Source organism: Haliotis cracherodii, unplaced genomic scaffold (assembly GCF_022045235.1).
Source record: "Haliotis cracherodii isolate W230 unplaced genomic scaffold, xgHalCrac1.p SCAF_7, whole genome shotgun sequence".
Taxonomy (NCBI): domain Eukaryota; kingdom Metazoa; phylum Mollusca; class Gastropoda; order Lepetellida; family Haliotidae; genus Haliotis; species Haliotis cracherodii.
Window position 1 is genome coordinate 57,950,309 of NW_027266330.1, and position 17,195 is coordinate 57,967,503.

Genomic DNA, 17,195 nt, shown 5'->3' on the forward strand with positions numbered 1-17,195 from the left:
CTGCGGCATGGTATCTCAGTGAGCTAGCACTATAAATCGGCATCAGTCGGGACTAGTACAAGCAGCCACACACACACATACACGTGCATGCACGTCGCTATATAAGTGCAATAATCTTGGACGCGACGTTAAACCCAATTTCACCTCACCTTCTATCTCTCTCTCCTCTCTCTGTCTCTCTTTTCTTCTCCCTCTTTCTATCTCTCCCTCTCTCTCTCTCTCTCTCTCTTCCTCTTTCTATCTCTCTCCCTCTCTCTCTCTCTCTCTCCCTCTTTCTATCTCTCTCTCCCTCTCTCTCTCTCTCCCTCTCTCTCTCTCTTCTCTTCTCTTCTCCCTCTTTCTATCTCTCTCCCCTCATTCTCTATCTCACTCCCCCTCTCTCTCTCTCTCTCTCTCTCTCCCCCTCTCTCCTTCCCCTTCTCTCTTTCTCTTTCTCCTCCCTCTCTCCCCTTTCTATCTCTCTCCCTCTCCCCCCCCTCTCTCTCTCTCCCCTCATTCTCTCTCTCTCCCTCTCCCCCCCTCTCTCTCTCTCCCCTCTCTCTCCCTCTCCCCCCCTCGCTCTCTCCCCTCTCTCCCCTCTCTCCCCCTCTCTCCCCTCATTCTCTCTCTCTTCAGTAAATGATTTGTTATGGCTCAAATGTTTTGCATACAATCTTTGTGTCATATTCTGTACATATATTTGCCGTACATTACGCCCACCTGGTCCAGTCCACCTGATAGAACACTGTCTATATATACTGCCAAGAATTTAGATTGCATGTTAAGAGGTCAGCTAGAAGATAGCAATTCCAAGTTATCAGGCATGTATAATGTCTTTGCGATTTACTTCCACCACTTCTGCCGTTACCACCTCCGTCTCACACCAGACAAGTGCGAGTAGAGACTGTGGGAAACACCCAGCAAAACCACATTATTTTGGTGTCAGCCAAGCTCCATTGCCTAATTATTTTTATGATAATCAATAACGATGGCTAGCAACTTGGCGGCAGTGTATGCAATATCTTCGTGATGTGTCGTCCTGCGTTGGAGAATAATTGCTAACTTGAACTTGAAGCAAAGAAAACAGTTCTATCGGAATCTGAAAACACTTGCGGTATTGCTTCATGGGAGGACGATGATCAGCGAGGAGAAGGGAGAGGAATCTATGTGTTTAATTACAAACCTTAATAATTGATGAACGTGGTAGGGGAAAGGCTTTGAACTTGAATATGTGCTTGTTTATTATTTATACAGAGGGAATCATGAGGGTGTTGTTTCCACACACTTTGGTTGCGAAGGTTAAAACTTTTTTTAAGTAATCATTATCACGTTTACTGTTAATCATTTCCATCGTATATTTCAAAGGCAGCCTTTGTTCTTTTGAAAACAAAATGTTGAACGTAGTTCTTATTTTATATCTGGAAAATATTTTTTATGCAAGACTATTTTTAAAGTGTTGTTTGTATTTTTGAGGTAGAAGTTCACTTCACATACCTTATTATATCATAATAGTGAGTGAGTATGGTTTTACACCGCTTTTAGCAATATTCCAGCAATATCACTGCAAGGAAAACCAGAAATGGGCTTCACACAATGTACCCATGTCGGGAATCGAACACGGGTCTTTGGCATGACAAGCGAACACTTTAACCACTAGGCTACCTTACCGCCTCTACATATCATAATAATTTTGGGATGGGTGCACTGATGGCCCAGTCGTCTTAGGCGCCGCAATTCGCTGTGCAGAGTTGTGTCCCTTGGGCACGCCAGAAACCTATGATTGTGGGTTCGGATCCCGGTTCGCCCTGATTATGTTTCTAGGTTTGTCAGCACCATACCCGTGCTCGTGGGTTTCACCGAAGTGGTAAACGTCTAAAACCTGCATCTCTTTGGGCTTTCCTCCCACATTAAGCTGACACGCCGTGATATAACTGGAATACTGTTAAAAGCGGCGTTAACCCCAACTCACTCACTCACTCACTCAAACTGGAATACTGTTAAAAGAGGTGTTATACACAACTCACTCACTTACTTAAGTCAGTCACAGTTACAAAAATGAACTAATGTTGTTTGAATGTTTTGTTTGCAAACATTCATCCAGAAAAAAAAAAATGTTAAAAAGTTTCTGAAATTAAAAATATCTGATCTTTTCACCATTGTCAACAATAGCCAAAGTTAAGCGCTGATGATTTTGCTGAAATAAGCTCATGATCACAATCTTCGACACAAAGCTCCAGTTCAATCGCTGCATTTTTGATTGAGCGAAAACCTTAATTCCTCATCTAAAAAATGTGCCATAATTAAGCCTGAACCCATATGAACTTCCTATTCTCCCCAAATGGCAGTGCTCAGACTTCATGGAACAATGATGGTAATGTTCTTTCCATGTTTGAAGAATATTTGTTCAATTTATTAAAGAACGATAAACAAAATTGTCAATTCATGTCACAAATCAAGGCCATGCCTTTTCCGACACATCCATCTTTATTCGGTGCTTCAAATCCCGGCTTTGTGTTTTCTGAAAAAAATATCTTTTAGATTTATATTTTTACAATATTTCTTTGAAAATAGAGGAAATTGTGTTTTTCTTATCCAATAACATGTCATCACATTCAGAGACCTGCGAAGTTGAAATTTTCATGAGGGGTGCTGGGCACGAGATGTTTTAAACATATTGTTTTTTACAAAAAAAGTTTATTAAGATTTTTTTTTTTGTGCATGATATTAAAGATCCTTACTCTGGAAAAAATAGTGTCATTGAGGCGGACTGAAAGTAGTTCCCGAACCTAAGTGAAATATCAATGTTATATTTGGAGATATAGGATTTCATCACCAAATACCCCCAAAAATATTTTTTTATGATTTGACTGAAATCAGCACATTGGGAAACGGCAACGTCGTACATAGTGAATACCGTATTCGACGTAATAAGCGCCCAGGGCACTCTCAAAATTAGATATAGGGGGCTCTTATTAGAATATCATTTTGGTGAAAAAGACAGAGTTGAAAGATAAATTTCATGGTTTATGCTGACAACCTGAAACGTTTATATAAGTGAGATACATTTTTCCAGAATTTAAATGCCCATAATAAGGGTGCATATAACACACAAGTTCGTATTATACGCGAATATATAAGTCTTGTGTACATTGATCAATCGGAAGGGGTGCTAATTGGTATTGTTCACTAACCAATATATTGGCAAATATCGCCATGGGCGCTTATTACGTCGAATACGGTATGTTGTGGATGTGAGAGAGACTTCTGGGAAGCTGTGCCTCCAGGGAGAGTGTGAGTTGGATTCATTATAAAGTAGATGGCTTCGTCTCACGGTCCCCGTATATCATGGTGCATCCAATTAGTTCACACCTCATCATTTCTTGTTTCAGTATATTGATGTTTTTGTCTCACTTAAGCGGAATACCGGTTGACAGTCCAGGAAATGCATGATAAATCTTGTCATTTTCTGGGGTTTTTTTTGTGTAGGTTTAGTCTTTCTTCATTTCTTGAGGAGACAGGGCTAATACAGTGGTGTTTGTAAACCCAGTATTTGCTATGCAGAGTTGCCTCCCTGTCTGTATCAGGATCTGCTGATAGTGGCATACCAGGATCCGCTGTTAGGGGTGTTCCAAGAGGTGTCAGAGATTGGACATTTTAGAATTGATGTATCATTATGTATCAGTGTGTGGATAAATAATAAAATTAATAATTCTGTGTGTGTATAGATATGTAGATATGCAATTAATCAATTTAAGTCTAAATATGAACTAAGGCTAATCCATTAAATGTTTAAAATTGAAATTTCTGAGTTTTTATTTTCCTTCGTATGGTAGTCTTAATAAGTGTAAACATGTCTGTGGACAGGAATAATTGATTCAGTATTTATTTTCATAAATTTTTATCAATACATCATTGACATTAAAAAATTACCTCTACATTGATATCGTGATACCTGTGTTTGTGAGCGTCACTAAAGTGTATGATTAATTGATTGTTTGTTGTTTAACGCCGCACTCAGCAATATTCCAGCTATATGACTGCGGTCTGTAAAATAATCAAGTCTGGGCCAAACAATCCACTGATTGATATCATGAGCTTCAATCCACACTATTGGGATACGATGACATACATCAACCAAGTCAGCGAACCTGACCACCTGATATTGAGCTGACCATCCAGGACATCAGAATTCTAAACGAGCTCTCGTGTAATACCAATTTTAGAAAACGAGTGAATAGTTCTGGTATCTGATGAGCTAAAAGCAAGTCAGATACCAGAACTTTTCATGAGTTTCATAAAATTGGTATAACACAGGAGCGGGTTTAGTATTTTATTTATTACTTGCCATTTATAAAAAAAATTAATTTCCCCATCATGTGTGAATTGGCAGACATCTGTGGAATCCAAAGCTTATCCAATTGAGTTGAACAGAATTATGCTTCAAATACATCAAAAGTTGACTCATATTAAATTTATACCATCCAAGGGCCCACCTTAAAAATTCAGGAGTCCATTCCATTATGCTTTCATTGCTAGCACTAAAGTTATTGTAACTCCCATACACAAAGTTTGCAATCACGTCACAATGCCCTATGATATATTTTTTGTAATTTTGTTGCATAACTCCATAATACCATCCTAGTTCGGCAAGGGTGGAAACTGGACCTTTATAGTCAGTTACCGTATATCACTGTGTATAAGGCGACCCCACGTATAAGACGACCCCCCTGTACACGCCTTAAAAATCAACCCAAAATCCTATACTCCGTGTATAAGGCGACCTGGAATGAAACACATCACAAGTCTGACTGATATACCGGTAGAAGATTTAACGCGCTCTTGCCGACTGTAGCGTATTTCGCACACGGACATCACAAATTAGTTAGTTAGTTACTTTGGAGATTGAATGTGCGCTTTCCGACTGATGCGTATTTCGCACACATCACAAGTGCGCACACAAACCTTATATATGCAATAAAAATATGTTTATCTTGCGTTGTTTTTTTTTCTACAATGATAGGTCGCGTGTGTAACTCCGGCACACGTCGCCATTTTGTGTTTACACGGTACGACACCAAATTGGTGCCCGTAAAATAAAATTCATTTATGAAGTAATAACATATAAGAGACAATGGTGAGTAATTTAATCGCCAATTAACTATGTTGTAACTAACTAGGCTTATGTTTGCTTCACATTCAGCGTTTTTATTCCAAAATCACTTGTACACACCGTCTCCAACACTTGTTAATACAACTGTAAAAACAGCGGGAATTGATTTCAGCTTCACCGGTTATCACATGTTAGGTCACATGTGCAATATGCAAATGATTACCGGTACTTCCGGCTCTCTACTCACGGATGTTGATTGTTTTACCGTGTCAGCTGGTTTGACAATCTGCATCGAGGAGAGGGTCATTTCAACTTTATTTGCAGAAATTATTAAACTTTATTCAAGGAAAAGAGATACAAATCATGTTTATGTATGGAAATAGTTATTGGAACAGTTATTTAGGACGAAATGCGAAGTTTTATTGTCAAATGCTGGGCTGGCTATCGGACGCCGGTTGACATCGCCAGTGGAAAAAAATGTGAGATCTTCGACTCCGTGTATAAGACGACCCCCCTTCTTAGCTCCCTCATTTTAGGTACGAAAAACTTGCCTTATACACAGCGATATACGGTAACTCTCTTGTCTCGGGAAGATAGTGGCAGAGAGATTACTGATGTCATTTGATTGTAATGTCATGGCATCTGATGATGTCACAATGGCCTGCAAAGCATTGTCATGCAATTTCATTGAAGCTTCAACTTGTCTCATAGGAGATATCCTTTGATCTCACCCAAGCCATATCTCCTGTGGTAGCCTGTTTGGGATGATAGATATATACTTGCCTTGACCATGTGGCATAGACTCAGGGATTTTATGAATCTTCCCTCACTTGGTATCACTGAGGCCTAATGTCATGTATAGGATGTGTATTTGTTAAACACTGACCATGGGCCCATCTTAGCATCTATGTTTCTGTTACAAACTGTACTAAATGAGTGTGTGATGCCCTCAAATGGGTATTATTCTGCCCTTGAATCTCCCTTAGAAGGACCTTTGGACCTGTGAAGATTCCGGGGTAGAATAGGTCTTCAGCAACCCATGCTTGCCGTAAAAGGTGACTATGCTTGTTGTGAAAGGCGACTAACGGGATCGGGTGGTCAGGCTCCTGACTTGGTTCATGCATGTCATCGATCCCAATTGCGTGGATCGAAGCTCATGATGTCAAGAACTGGATTGTCTGGTCCAGACTCAATTATTTTACAGACCGCTGTCATATAGCTGGAATATCGCTGAGTGTGGCGTTAAACAACAAACCAACCAACCAAACCGAAAGAAGGAGCCAAGCTTGCATGTTCTGTAACACAGAATAATAGTGGGTGTGACTCGTCTGTGACTTAACGATCGACTTGTCTAACTAAATACGCTGACGATGCATAATTGAATCAGATCCGACCACTTGTCTGGTACTTAAGTTGTTCGCAAGCATTGACTTCTGTCTAGACACAAACAGGAGACTGGCACGAGATAACGCAGGTCAGGCTTAATATAAAGGATTTCTTGTTTTATCAGTTTTGGTTGGTAATTATGTGATACAAAACTTAACAGGTGTGTCTAGGTATCACTAGAGCCCAGACGTTTTGGTTTTATTTTAGGAAAAATCGTGAAGCACTTTCACAATGCAATGTAGTTCTACATCTCGTGTAAGTCTATGTTTTAGTGTGGACTTAAATAACCCTGGTGGAGAGATTGTTCTGTGCAGGAGAACCCCTATCAGTTTGTGAGAATGTTATTTTCAAATCTCCTTGAAAGAATGATCTTAATAGCTGCCATGTGCTCCCAATTTTAAGCTGGTGTTGCCAGTTTTACAGATTAATGTGAGTGAGTTCGGTTTAACGCCGCTTTTAACAGTATTCCAGTCATATCACAGCGTGTCAGCTTAATGTGGGAGGAAAGCCCCCAAGTGATGCAGGTCTCAGACGTTTACCACTTCGGTGAAACCCACGAGCACGGGTATGGTGCTGACAAACCTAGAAACATAATCGGGGCGAACCAGGATTCGAACCCACAATCATAAGTTTCTGGCATGCCCAAGGGACGCAACTCTGCACAGTGAATCGCAGCGCCTTAGACGACTGGGCCACCCTTGCTGTTAAAAGCGGCCTTAAACCCAACTCACTCTCACTCACTCCAAATGGAGTGAAATACACTGTCACATTCTGGGAGAGATTTTATGAATACTTCTATCAATTTCTCAGTTTTCACTCTGTATCTTTACAGCCAGGACTCTTTTTGTGAAGTATTTGTCATAGTATGCCACTTGGGTGCTTTGAAATTTGATAATCATACATGAGTTAAGTTTGTTGTCATTGATCAAGCAGAAGAGAACAAACTCAGTTCAAACATTGATGAAGCTAAAACATTGTTTTTTATAATAGTTACTAGGCAATTGTGTTCTCTTTCACACTGCAGTTTTCTGTAAGAAATCTGTAATGTACATGAGAAAATAAATAAATAAATGTAAATATTGGTCTTACGTACATGTTGTACTACTAAGTATTTTAGGAGTGCTTCTAGCAATGTCGGGGGCACATATTGGAGAAGGGCACGTCATACATTGAATACGGTATTTGGTGTTACTCTGAAGTATTTTATGAGTGCTTCTAGCAATGTCGGGGGCTCATATTGAAGAAGGGCACGTCATACATTGAATACGGTATTTGGTGTTACTCTGAAGTATTTTATGAGTGCTTCTAGCAATGTCGGGGGCACATAATTGAGAAGGTCATGTCATACATTGAATACGGTATTTGGTGTTACTATGAAGTATTTTATGAGTGCTTCTAGCAATGTCGGGGGCACATATTGGAGAAGGGCACGTCATACATTGAATACGGTATTTGTTGTTACTATGAAGTATTTTATTAGTGCTTCTAGCCAGGCCAAGGGGCACTTACTAGAGCAGGGCACGTCATACATCGAATACAGTATTTGTTGTTACTGCTTCCAGCTAGATTGAGGCACGTATTGGGGCAGAGCGTATATTACATCAGATATGGTATTTCCTGCTACAGTGAAGTATTTTATGAGTGCTTCAAGCTAAGATGCGGTTCTGCTGTTACAGGTGCTGCGCTTGCTGCAGGACTCCTCCGACACCTATGCATCTGAATGTAACGAGTTGAAACAGCTCCTGCATCAGCCCCACCTAATGGTGAGTACATAGCCAATCACAGACAGCCACTGTTTGACTGACAGATACCTTTATCCAATTACATGGAGTTGTCAATTGATTGTCATGCACACATACGATTTTCAGAGTGGGTTGGTCAGACCATGGCAGTACACACAGAGAAAAAGACCTGCGGCCTAGCGTGTCAAAGATCATGGGATCTTCATACGCATACACGGCACTTACTTTTCAGAAATGCATCCCATACAATCTTTAATACATCTGTGTCTAGTTCTCTATGTCCTGGACTGTCAGTTTGTCTTTAGATACATTACTTGTTGAGACGTTTACAGGAAACGTTTTTTTGCTATATGTTTCCACAAAATATCCTTCGTTTATAAGAACGGGGAGCAAAATGATTTCGGTCAGCCAATTTTGTTTATGTTTGATGTTAGTTTGGCTCAGTCATTTAATTTTCTTTTTTTCAGTCAAAATTTAATATTGAAAATCTGTATTTCATTGAAAATATATATTTTTGGCAATTTTAATGCATTTTTTTTTTTTTTGTCTCTTGCCATTGTCATTCTATGTTCACCAGGAAAATTTGAAACAATCGGGCCTATGAGCAGTGATTGTTGCAAACTTCTTCATCAGTTTGCTGTGTGGAGTGAGGCTAGTTTGTGAGACAACTGATTGTCTGGAGCCCCCTGAGGGATGTGTATATAGAATTAGTGGTCAGGGTACCAACACCTGAGGCAAACACATATGAGATTAGTGGTGCAGCTAGTATCACCTGCAGCATGCGATTGCTAGATTCCCCACACCTAGGTGTCCCTGTTATTTTCATGTACATGAAACATTCATTGTGTGATGCACCCGTGAAGATACAGGTAGAATAGGTCTTCAGCATCCCATGCTTGCCGTAAAAGGTGACTATGCTTGTCGTAAGAGGCAGCTAATGGGATCAGGTGGTCAGTCTCGCTGACTTGGTTGATGCATGTCATTGATCCCAATTGCGTGGATCAGGGGTCCGGAAAATTTAAAATCCCAATCGGACATTTACATTTATGCCACGCCCCCTTCAAACAGCGTGTTTTAGTACGACTTTTTACACACAAATTACAAGTTGTTACGTATTCATAATATGATGAATTATGAATTGTTTCAATTTAAATTGTTTAATTCACTGGACAATTAATAACAAATAATATCATTTTAGATATATATGGAAAACATACGTTTGTTTCTGTTATAATAACGATCTGTTAACGTTGTGAACGGTCTAATTAATATTCATGAGTCTGCTCAAGTGTACGCATCGTAACATTTGGATCGAGACTATTATCCCATATTTGGTTATCACGTGACCTCACGGGAAAAGTTTTTTTTTTAAACTAAAGATTATTTAAAAACAAGACAGATAATATAATCATAAATCCTAAACTATCGTTGATAGCAATAGTTATTTGAATACTTTTTCATCTGTACTTAATTATTGACCATAAAAAAATTGGATATCGATCGTCACAGAAAGCAAAATGGCGGTCAATCAAGATTCAACGTACGACTAGCTACTGGAAACAATAAAATCTGCAAATCCTCATTGTATGTCAACCAAGTGAAAGTCGTTAGCCACGACTTACAAAATGATCATTCAGACTTTGAGGGTTTGGCAGATCCGCTTGACTGATCTGCATCGGTCGACTGGCTGTCGTCACGCTTTCGCTTCTTGTCTGAGGTTACGTATAGTAGCATTGTGAGGATAATGAGGTACATCAATGATGCAAGGTATTTATGTACAGTTGTAAACACCTTTCACGCAAATTAACAAGATGTTCTCAGTAATTAATCCTCGATTAATCAGTGTCAACTCAATTTATTGCCTATTACAGTGCTTGACTGATTGGACTATCATTGTCGGTACGATGTATTTACAGCAATCAAAACAAACAAAGCTTGTCAGTGTAGATAATCTTCATTGTGTTACAACTGCAGACAGAAACTGCTCAGTCCTAACTGTTGATCATGTCCGGTCAAAATTTAAGAATGTCCGAACAGAAAAATTTAAATGTCTGGTAAGCAATATTTTAAACCGGACATTTGAGATTCCCAATCGGACATGTCCGGCGCATATGACGGTTTCCGGACCCCTGGCGTGGATCGATGCTCATGATATCAACCACTGGATTGTCTGGTCCGGACTGAATTATTTACAGACCGCCGTCATATAGCTGGAATATTGCTGAATGAGGCGTTAAACAACGAACCAACCAACCAAATCATTGTGTGATGTATAAGCTGCCGCCAGACTACACACATTACAAATCAGTTGTGTCAGATAGGAAGAGTGAGCTGTTGATACTGACCAGCTGAAATGTCTGTAAGACAACTGATTACAGAGTGTCTGGATCCTCTGAGGGATGTGGGTATAGAATTAGTGGTAAGGATACCACCACCTGAACAAGACGTACATGAGATTAGTGGTACAGCTAGTATCACCTGAAGCGTACAGTTGCAGGATTAGTTGTAGGAAAGCAGCACCTGATCCACATAATCTTAAGTCGTTCTGGCTTCATGGCCCACGTGATTAAGATGTGTTTGTATGCCTCCAGACACTGTGAAAAATGTTTATCTGTAATAGGACATCAAGGCTGCGATTATACAGACAGCTGACTACAGTAATAGTGATTACCGTATTTGACGTAATAAGCGCCCATGGCACTCTCAAAATTAGAAATAGGGGGCTCTTATTAGAATATAATTTTTGTGAGAGAAAAAACGGAGTTGAAAGATAGTAAATTTCTTTGATTATGCTGACAGCCTGAAATGATACAAAAGAAAAGTCTGTTAGTATTATACACAACAGATATATTACCCAGAATTTAATTGCCCATAATTAAGGGTGCATATAACACACGAGTGCGTATTATACACGAATAAATAAGTCTTGTGTACATTGATCAATCGGAAGGGGTGCTAATTGGGATTGTTCACTAGCCAATATATTAGCAAATATCCCCATGGGCACTTATTACGTCGAAATACGGTATGTTTATATCACAGCTAACCCACATTCCCTTATTTGTGATATATGTGACCCACCATGATAGAAGGGACTTCAGGGTGCTAGGACACAATTGTGATATGGCGTCATACTTACTTCAGTGATGATCGATATGTGTGATCTTGTATCTCTGTAATAAATATGAATTGAAGCTTTTGAATCATATTTTTGTGTTCTGAAGGAACTGTAGTTTTAAAATATAATGATAAGTCAAAATGTGATTTTTCACCCATAAGTCCCCGTAACTCATGATGTCAATCCATCTATGACAAAACTCTGTGAGGTTTTTTAGCTTTTACCCTGACTGGGGCACAGCCGGGGTTTTACGCAACACGCAAATGTCTGTCCAGTACGCGCAAATGTAGAATGGACGCAGAAAATATACTGCGTCACAGGACACATAAGAATATTCATGTACCTACAGCACATCAAGAGCAGTTCTGGGTGTGTGTTATTTCACCCATCAATGACCACTGTCCACATGATCATTGATTTAATCCAGGCTCTGAAGTAATTATCTAAATGGACAGTACGCTACACCCTGTCAAAGCTTGACAGGTCCCTCATATTGCCTGCAACGACCCTTAAAATGAGTTATTGGGAGTCCCCAAACCCCATTTTGGGTTGTCAAGGTTAAATTCTAGGTGAGGTGGTTACAGGCGGGATTGTGTCATCGAAACACAACGGTGGGGTCATTTTTCTTGCAGTCAGCCATATCTCTGCCTAGCCATTTATGATATTGCTGACTTTGCCATAAAACAACATTCACTTACTCCCTTGGCGATAAAAGGAATCACTGTAAGGGTCAAGGCCAACTATTCTGAGACATCGCAACTTGGTCTTCAGATTGGTGAGAGTGAGTTGGGTTTAACGCCACTTTTAACATTAATCCAGTTATATCGCAGCATGTCAGCTGAATGTGCCACCCTGCAGATTGGTAAACTTGAGGCATGCCGGGATTCATTTGTCAAGGATTCGGATCCCAAAACTGATTATAGTGTACAGTAAAACCCAACTTCAAATTCACACACTCGTTGCTGATAACTTTGATATTGAGGCCAGTGCAGTTGAGTTGCTTTGTCTGGGAGTCCCATGATAATAACACAAACATCAGCGTGGAACTCTGATTGACAGATGGTATTGTTGGCCTCCGGAATCCTGCATCTACGTGGCAATTATGTAGAATTACAAACTCGAATTCTCATGAATATCCATTTTCGTCCCAATATCTGTATTGTACCGCTCGCAAAATCATTAATGTTCTCTAACAACTGCAGAGACAGAATGAATAGCATAGCTGTCTGGTATAGTCCGATTTCCAGTTTATACTAAGGTTGAAAGAGTTGTCTCCCTTGCTGTAAGATAATCAATGGCTCTCCTCTAAGAGAGATTCACACAACTGCACGGTCATAAGAGAGTACAACTAAGGGGCAGTAACTCTTGTCACTTTAGGTGCCTGAGTCTGGCATTGACTTGTAGATATGGAATCTGCGTATGATGAACTGTACTTAACTATAATTGAAGTAGTTAGAGCCCTTCTAATAACGACGCTGAATTATCGTGATTATTGAATGTATGATCAGGACTGAGGCTGGGACGGGTAACTCACGTACATGGGTCGGGTGGGTACTGAGTAGGACCCGGGTACCCACAGGACTACCCGGACCCGTGGTTAGTCACTTGATATACCGCCCAGGGCACTCTCAAAATTAGAAATGGAGCTCTTATTAGAATATCATTTTGGTGAAAAACAACAGAGTTGAAAGATTGTAAATTATGCCGACAGCCTGAAATGTTTATAAACGACAGATATATTTTTCCAGAATTTAATTTCCCATAAATAAGGATGCATGTAACACACGTATTATACACGAATAAAATGTACATTGATCAATCGGAATGGGTGCTAAGTGGTATTGTTCACTAGCCAATATATTAGCAAATATCGCCATGGGCGCTTATTAGAGCTAGTCGCTTATTAAGTCAAATAAGGTATTATTAAATGACAATAGCAAGCAAACTCCATAGTTACTATACAAGTCACTATTGTAGGCATTTCTTTCTGATTATGCACCCATTCCTTGTGGCTTGTATCTGTTTGAATGAAGATAAAGTTTCAGTTAACTTCAGTGTACGCATGACCAGATCTTGAGACCTACAGCGGATATCCAAGTAGAGTCGGATAATAAGGGCTCAGGTCCCTGATAGTACATTTGGACTCTTCCCAGCCCTATAGTCCAAGCTCCTCACAGTGATAGTACGTTCGCAGAGCTCTCTATACTATCACGGCCACCAGTCAAAACTCCCCACTGTGATAGGTGGCCACAACCATGCTTGGAGTTGAACTCGTATTGAACAACCGAATGGCCGTTATGTTTGCAAACAAGTAACGACTGTTGTGATGCTGAATACACTTACCCCTGATAAATTACTTTCTTTGTTTGTCAATTTGAATTTCTATTTCATTAAAACTATCATCTTTATTTGATATAGTAAGAATGTTAAGTAGAAGTTGGTTGATATTCCGTTAGTCTGCAATCTCGAACCTGTCTGATTATACAAACAACAAAGTAAATTCACCTGGAAAACATGGTCAGTTGTAAACCTTTTCAAAATGAAATATGATGGCATTCCCAAAGACATAAACAAAAGTATGAACGTTACTACATTTGGGGTGAGAGGGCAAATTTCAAGATTCTTGTAATGGCCGCGCCCACACTGGTGGCAGCGATGTTACCGAGAGTGCATCGAAGGTGTCATGCACTGGGAAGGAGCTTGCCCTATAATCCTGACTTGTTCAACAGTATTTTGTCCCTCATCAGAAGAGCAAGTTTGAGACCAGTATTGAAATTTAAGCAAGAGTATAAAAATAAGTGTCCAACCATTATCTTGCTAAAGTATTTGTTGCCATGGTAACTGAAGGCAACTCAAGCTTGTTAGATTGGCAACGTTTGATGTGTCAGTACAATATATGTTTGTTTACACTATCCAAGATGCATGTAATATCTGTGACAGTTATTAGTAGACTTGTGATATTGGATCAATTTTAGTGTCCTTGATTTTTAAAAATTTGATATTTTTTATATCAGTGTACAAAGAATATGACACATCTAGTACTAATGAATGAATCAATTCCTGTACTAATTATTTCCTGTATTGATTAATCAGTATTTGTATTGATGATCTGAAGTAAAGCAGTGAAAGAAAAGAGGCAAATGGATTCAAGGCTTTCAGGGGCCCCCTCTTTCTCTTTCTTTCCTTTTCTTCTCTTCTTCCTCTCCCCTCTCTATCTCTCTTTCCACCCCCTCTCTCCCCTCTTTCTTCCCTCTCTCTTTCTTCTCTCTCTTTCTTCTCTCTTTTTTCACCTCTTTTTTCTCCTCTCTTTTCTCTCTTCCTCTCTCTTTCCCCCTCTCTCTCTCCCCTCTTTCTTCCCTCTCTGTTTCTTCTCTCTCTTTCTTCTCTCTTTTTTCACCTCTTTTTTCTCCTCTCTTTTCTCTCTTCCTCTCTCTTTCCCCCTCTCTCTCTCCCCTCTTTCTTCCCTCTCTCTTTCTTCTCTCTCTTTCTTCTCTCTTTTTTCTCCGCTTTTTCTCTCTTTTCTTTTCTCTCTTTTTCTCCTCTCCCCTTCTCTCTGTGTCTCTCTCACTCTCTCTTCTCTCTCTCTTCTCTCTTTTTCTCCTCTCCCCTTCTGTCTTTGTCTCTCTTTGTCTCTGTCTCTCTCACTCTCTCTTCTCTCACTCTTCTCTCTTTTTCTCCTCTCCCCTTCTGTCTCTGTCTCTCTCTGTCTCTCTCACTCTCTCTTCTCTCTCTCTTCTCTCTTTTTCTCCTCTCCCCTTCTGTCTCTGTCTCTCTGTCTGTCTCTCTCACTCTCTCTTCTCTCTCTCTTCTCTCTTTTTCTCCTCTCCCCTTCTGTCTCTGTCTCTGTTTCTCTCACTCTCTCTTCTCTCTCTCTTTTCTCTTTTCCTCCTCTCCCCTTCTGTCTCTGTCTCTCTCTGTCTCTGTCTCTCTCACTCTCTCTTCTCTCTCTCTTCTCTCTTTTCCTCCTCTCCCCTTCTGTCTCTGTCTCTCTCTGTCTCTGTCTCTCTCACTCTCTCTTCTCTCTCTCTTCTCTCTTTTTCTCCTCTCCCCTTCTGTCTCTCTCTGTCTCTGTCTGTCTCTCTCACTCTCTCTTCTCTCTCTCTTCTCTCTTTTTCTCCTCTCCCCTTCTGTCTCTCTCTGTCTCTGTCTCTCTCACTCTCTCTCTCTCTCTCTCTCTCTCTCCATGAAACATGGTACAGGAGGAAGATCATTTTGTAACATTTAGCAGCATCTGGTACAAAACATTTTCTTATGTCAATAGCAATTTGACAGCAATAGAAACTAAACTTCGACATAGTCCCAATTTTGTAGCTACTGCCACCGTAACAACTACTGACACAATCAATCCCAATTTCTTTCAACTAATCCTATTACCCTTCAGAGGGGGGGGTTGTAAATTTACAACCCCCTTAAAAAATCTATTTTAAGCAAGCACAGCATCAATAATTCACAAATAATATGTTTTTGTAAATTCCGATTTTGGGGTTGGATGTTTGGGGAATAGTTCTTTTCCAACAGTATGGTATATGACAGATTAGTCGAGACTAACAAGCTCTCTGTTGTGTCTATGCCAGCACCCCCAGGTGACCTGCTCGCCTGTAACCTTTACGCCACTGGGAATATGATGTTGTATTCCACTCTGACCTTCCCACCACTACGCTTGGTTAAGTTGGTCATGGTTGGCAGGGAACACTGTCAAATGTTTCGTGCGTGTTGCAAAATGAGCACTTTTGCTCAATCCCTTTGACAATTTATGAACATGAATATGTTTTAAAAAAATTAAAAATGTGCTCTGTTGGAAGGAGTCTGGTTTATTGTCAGAAGAATTTAGAATAAATAAAAGATTTCTTTTTTATTATTTTTCACCTGGGAGGATGTTTTTTGATTTTATGTTACTTTAAATTGACAGTCTCCTTTCATGTCCATTTAGGGGCGGTTGGGTAGCCTAGTGGTTAAAGCGTTTACTCGTCACACAGAAGACCCGGATTCAATTCCCGACATGGGTGCAATGTGTGAAACCCATTTCTGGTGTCCCCACCATGATATTGCTGGAATAATGCTAAAAGCGGCGTAAAACCATACTCACTCACTTCATGTCCATTTCCAACTTGCGACAAACATGTGTTTTTCAATGTATGGGGTGGTACAGACGTTGGTTGTTTGTTTGTTTGTTTGTTTGTTTGTTGGTTACGCTGCCCTCAGCAATATTCCAGCTTTATGACTCAGGTCTGTAAATAATCAAATCTGGACTAGAAAACCCCGGGATTGACATTATGAGCATCAATCTATGCTACTGGGAAATTGGGAATCAATTGGGAAAATTGGGAATCAAGTCAGTGAGTCTGACCACCCGATCCCATTTGTTCCCCCTTATGACAAGCATGAGTTGCTGAATATCGATTCTAACCGGGAACTTCATTGTCGGTCATTGTACAAATTGGTAAGGTATAGAAGCTACTTCTAATGGAAGTCCATGTCAAATTGCCTGACTATTGTGTGTTTTCATAAAGTGTAGGAACTTCAAGTCATTCAGTCACTCCACCCACCCTTCCATCCTCTCCACTCCACTCTTGGGTGGTGGGGTAGCCTAGTGGTTTAAGCGTACGCTCGTCACACCGAAAGCCCGGGTTCGATTCCCAACATGGGTACAATGTGTGAAGCCTATTTCTGGGGTCCCCGGCTATAATATCCACTTCCACTCCGCTTCCACTCCACTCCACTCTACTTCTACTCCGCTTCCACTCCACTCCTCTCCATTCCACTCCACTCCGCTTCCACTCCACTCCACTCCACTCCACTCCGCTTCCACTCCACTCCACTCCACTCCGCTTCCACTCCACTCCACTCCACTCCACTCCAC

At 40.3% G+C, this 17,195-nt stretch overlaps 1 protein-coding gene across 11 annotated transcripts in view; it reads left to right on the forward strand.

Moving 5' to 3' along the window:
- Nucleotides 1-17,195, forward strand: part of LOC139448502 (peripheral plasma membrane protein CASK-like) — a 483,162-nt gene that overhangs the window by 396,500 nt on the left and 69,467 nt on the right. For all 11 annotated transcript variants that reach the window (XM_071230056.1, XM_071230052.1, XM_071230057.1 and 8 more), the window contains one exon: nucleotides 8,152-8,238. In XM_071230056.1, coding sequence (XP_071086157.1) covers nucleotides 8,152-8,238 — 87 coding nt within the window. The remainder of the gene's footprint in view (nucleotides 1-8,151; nucleotides 8,239-17,195) is intronic.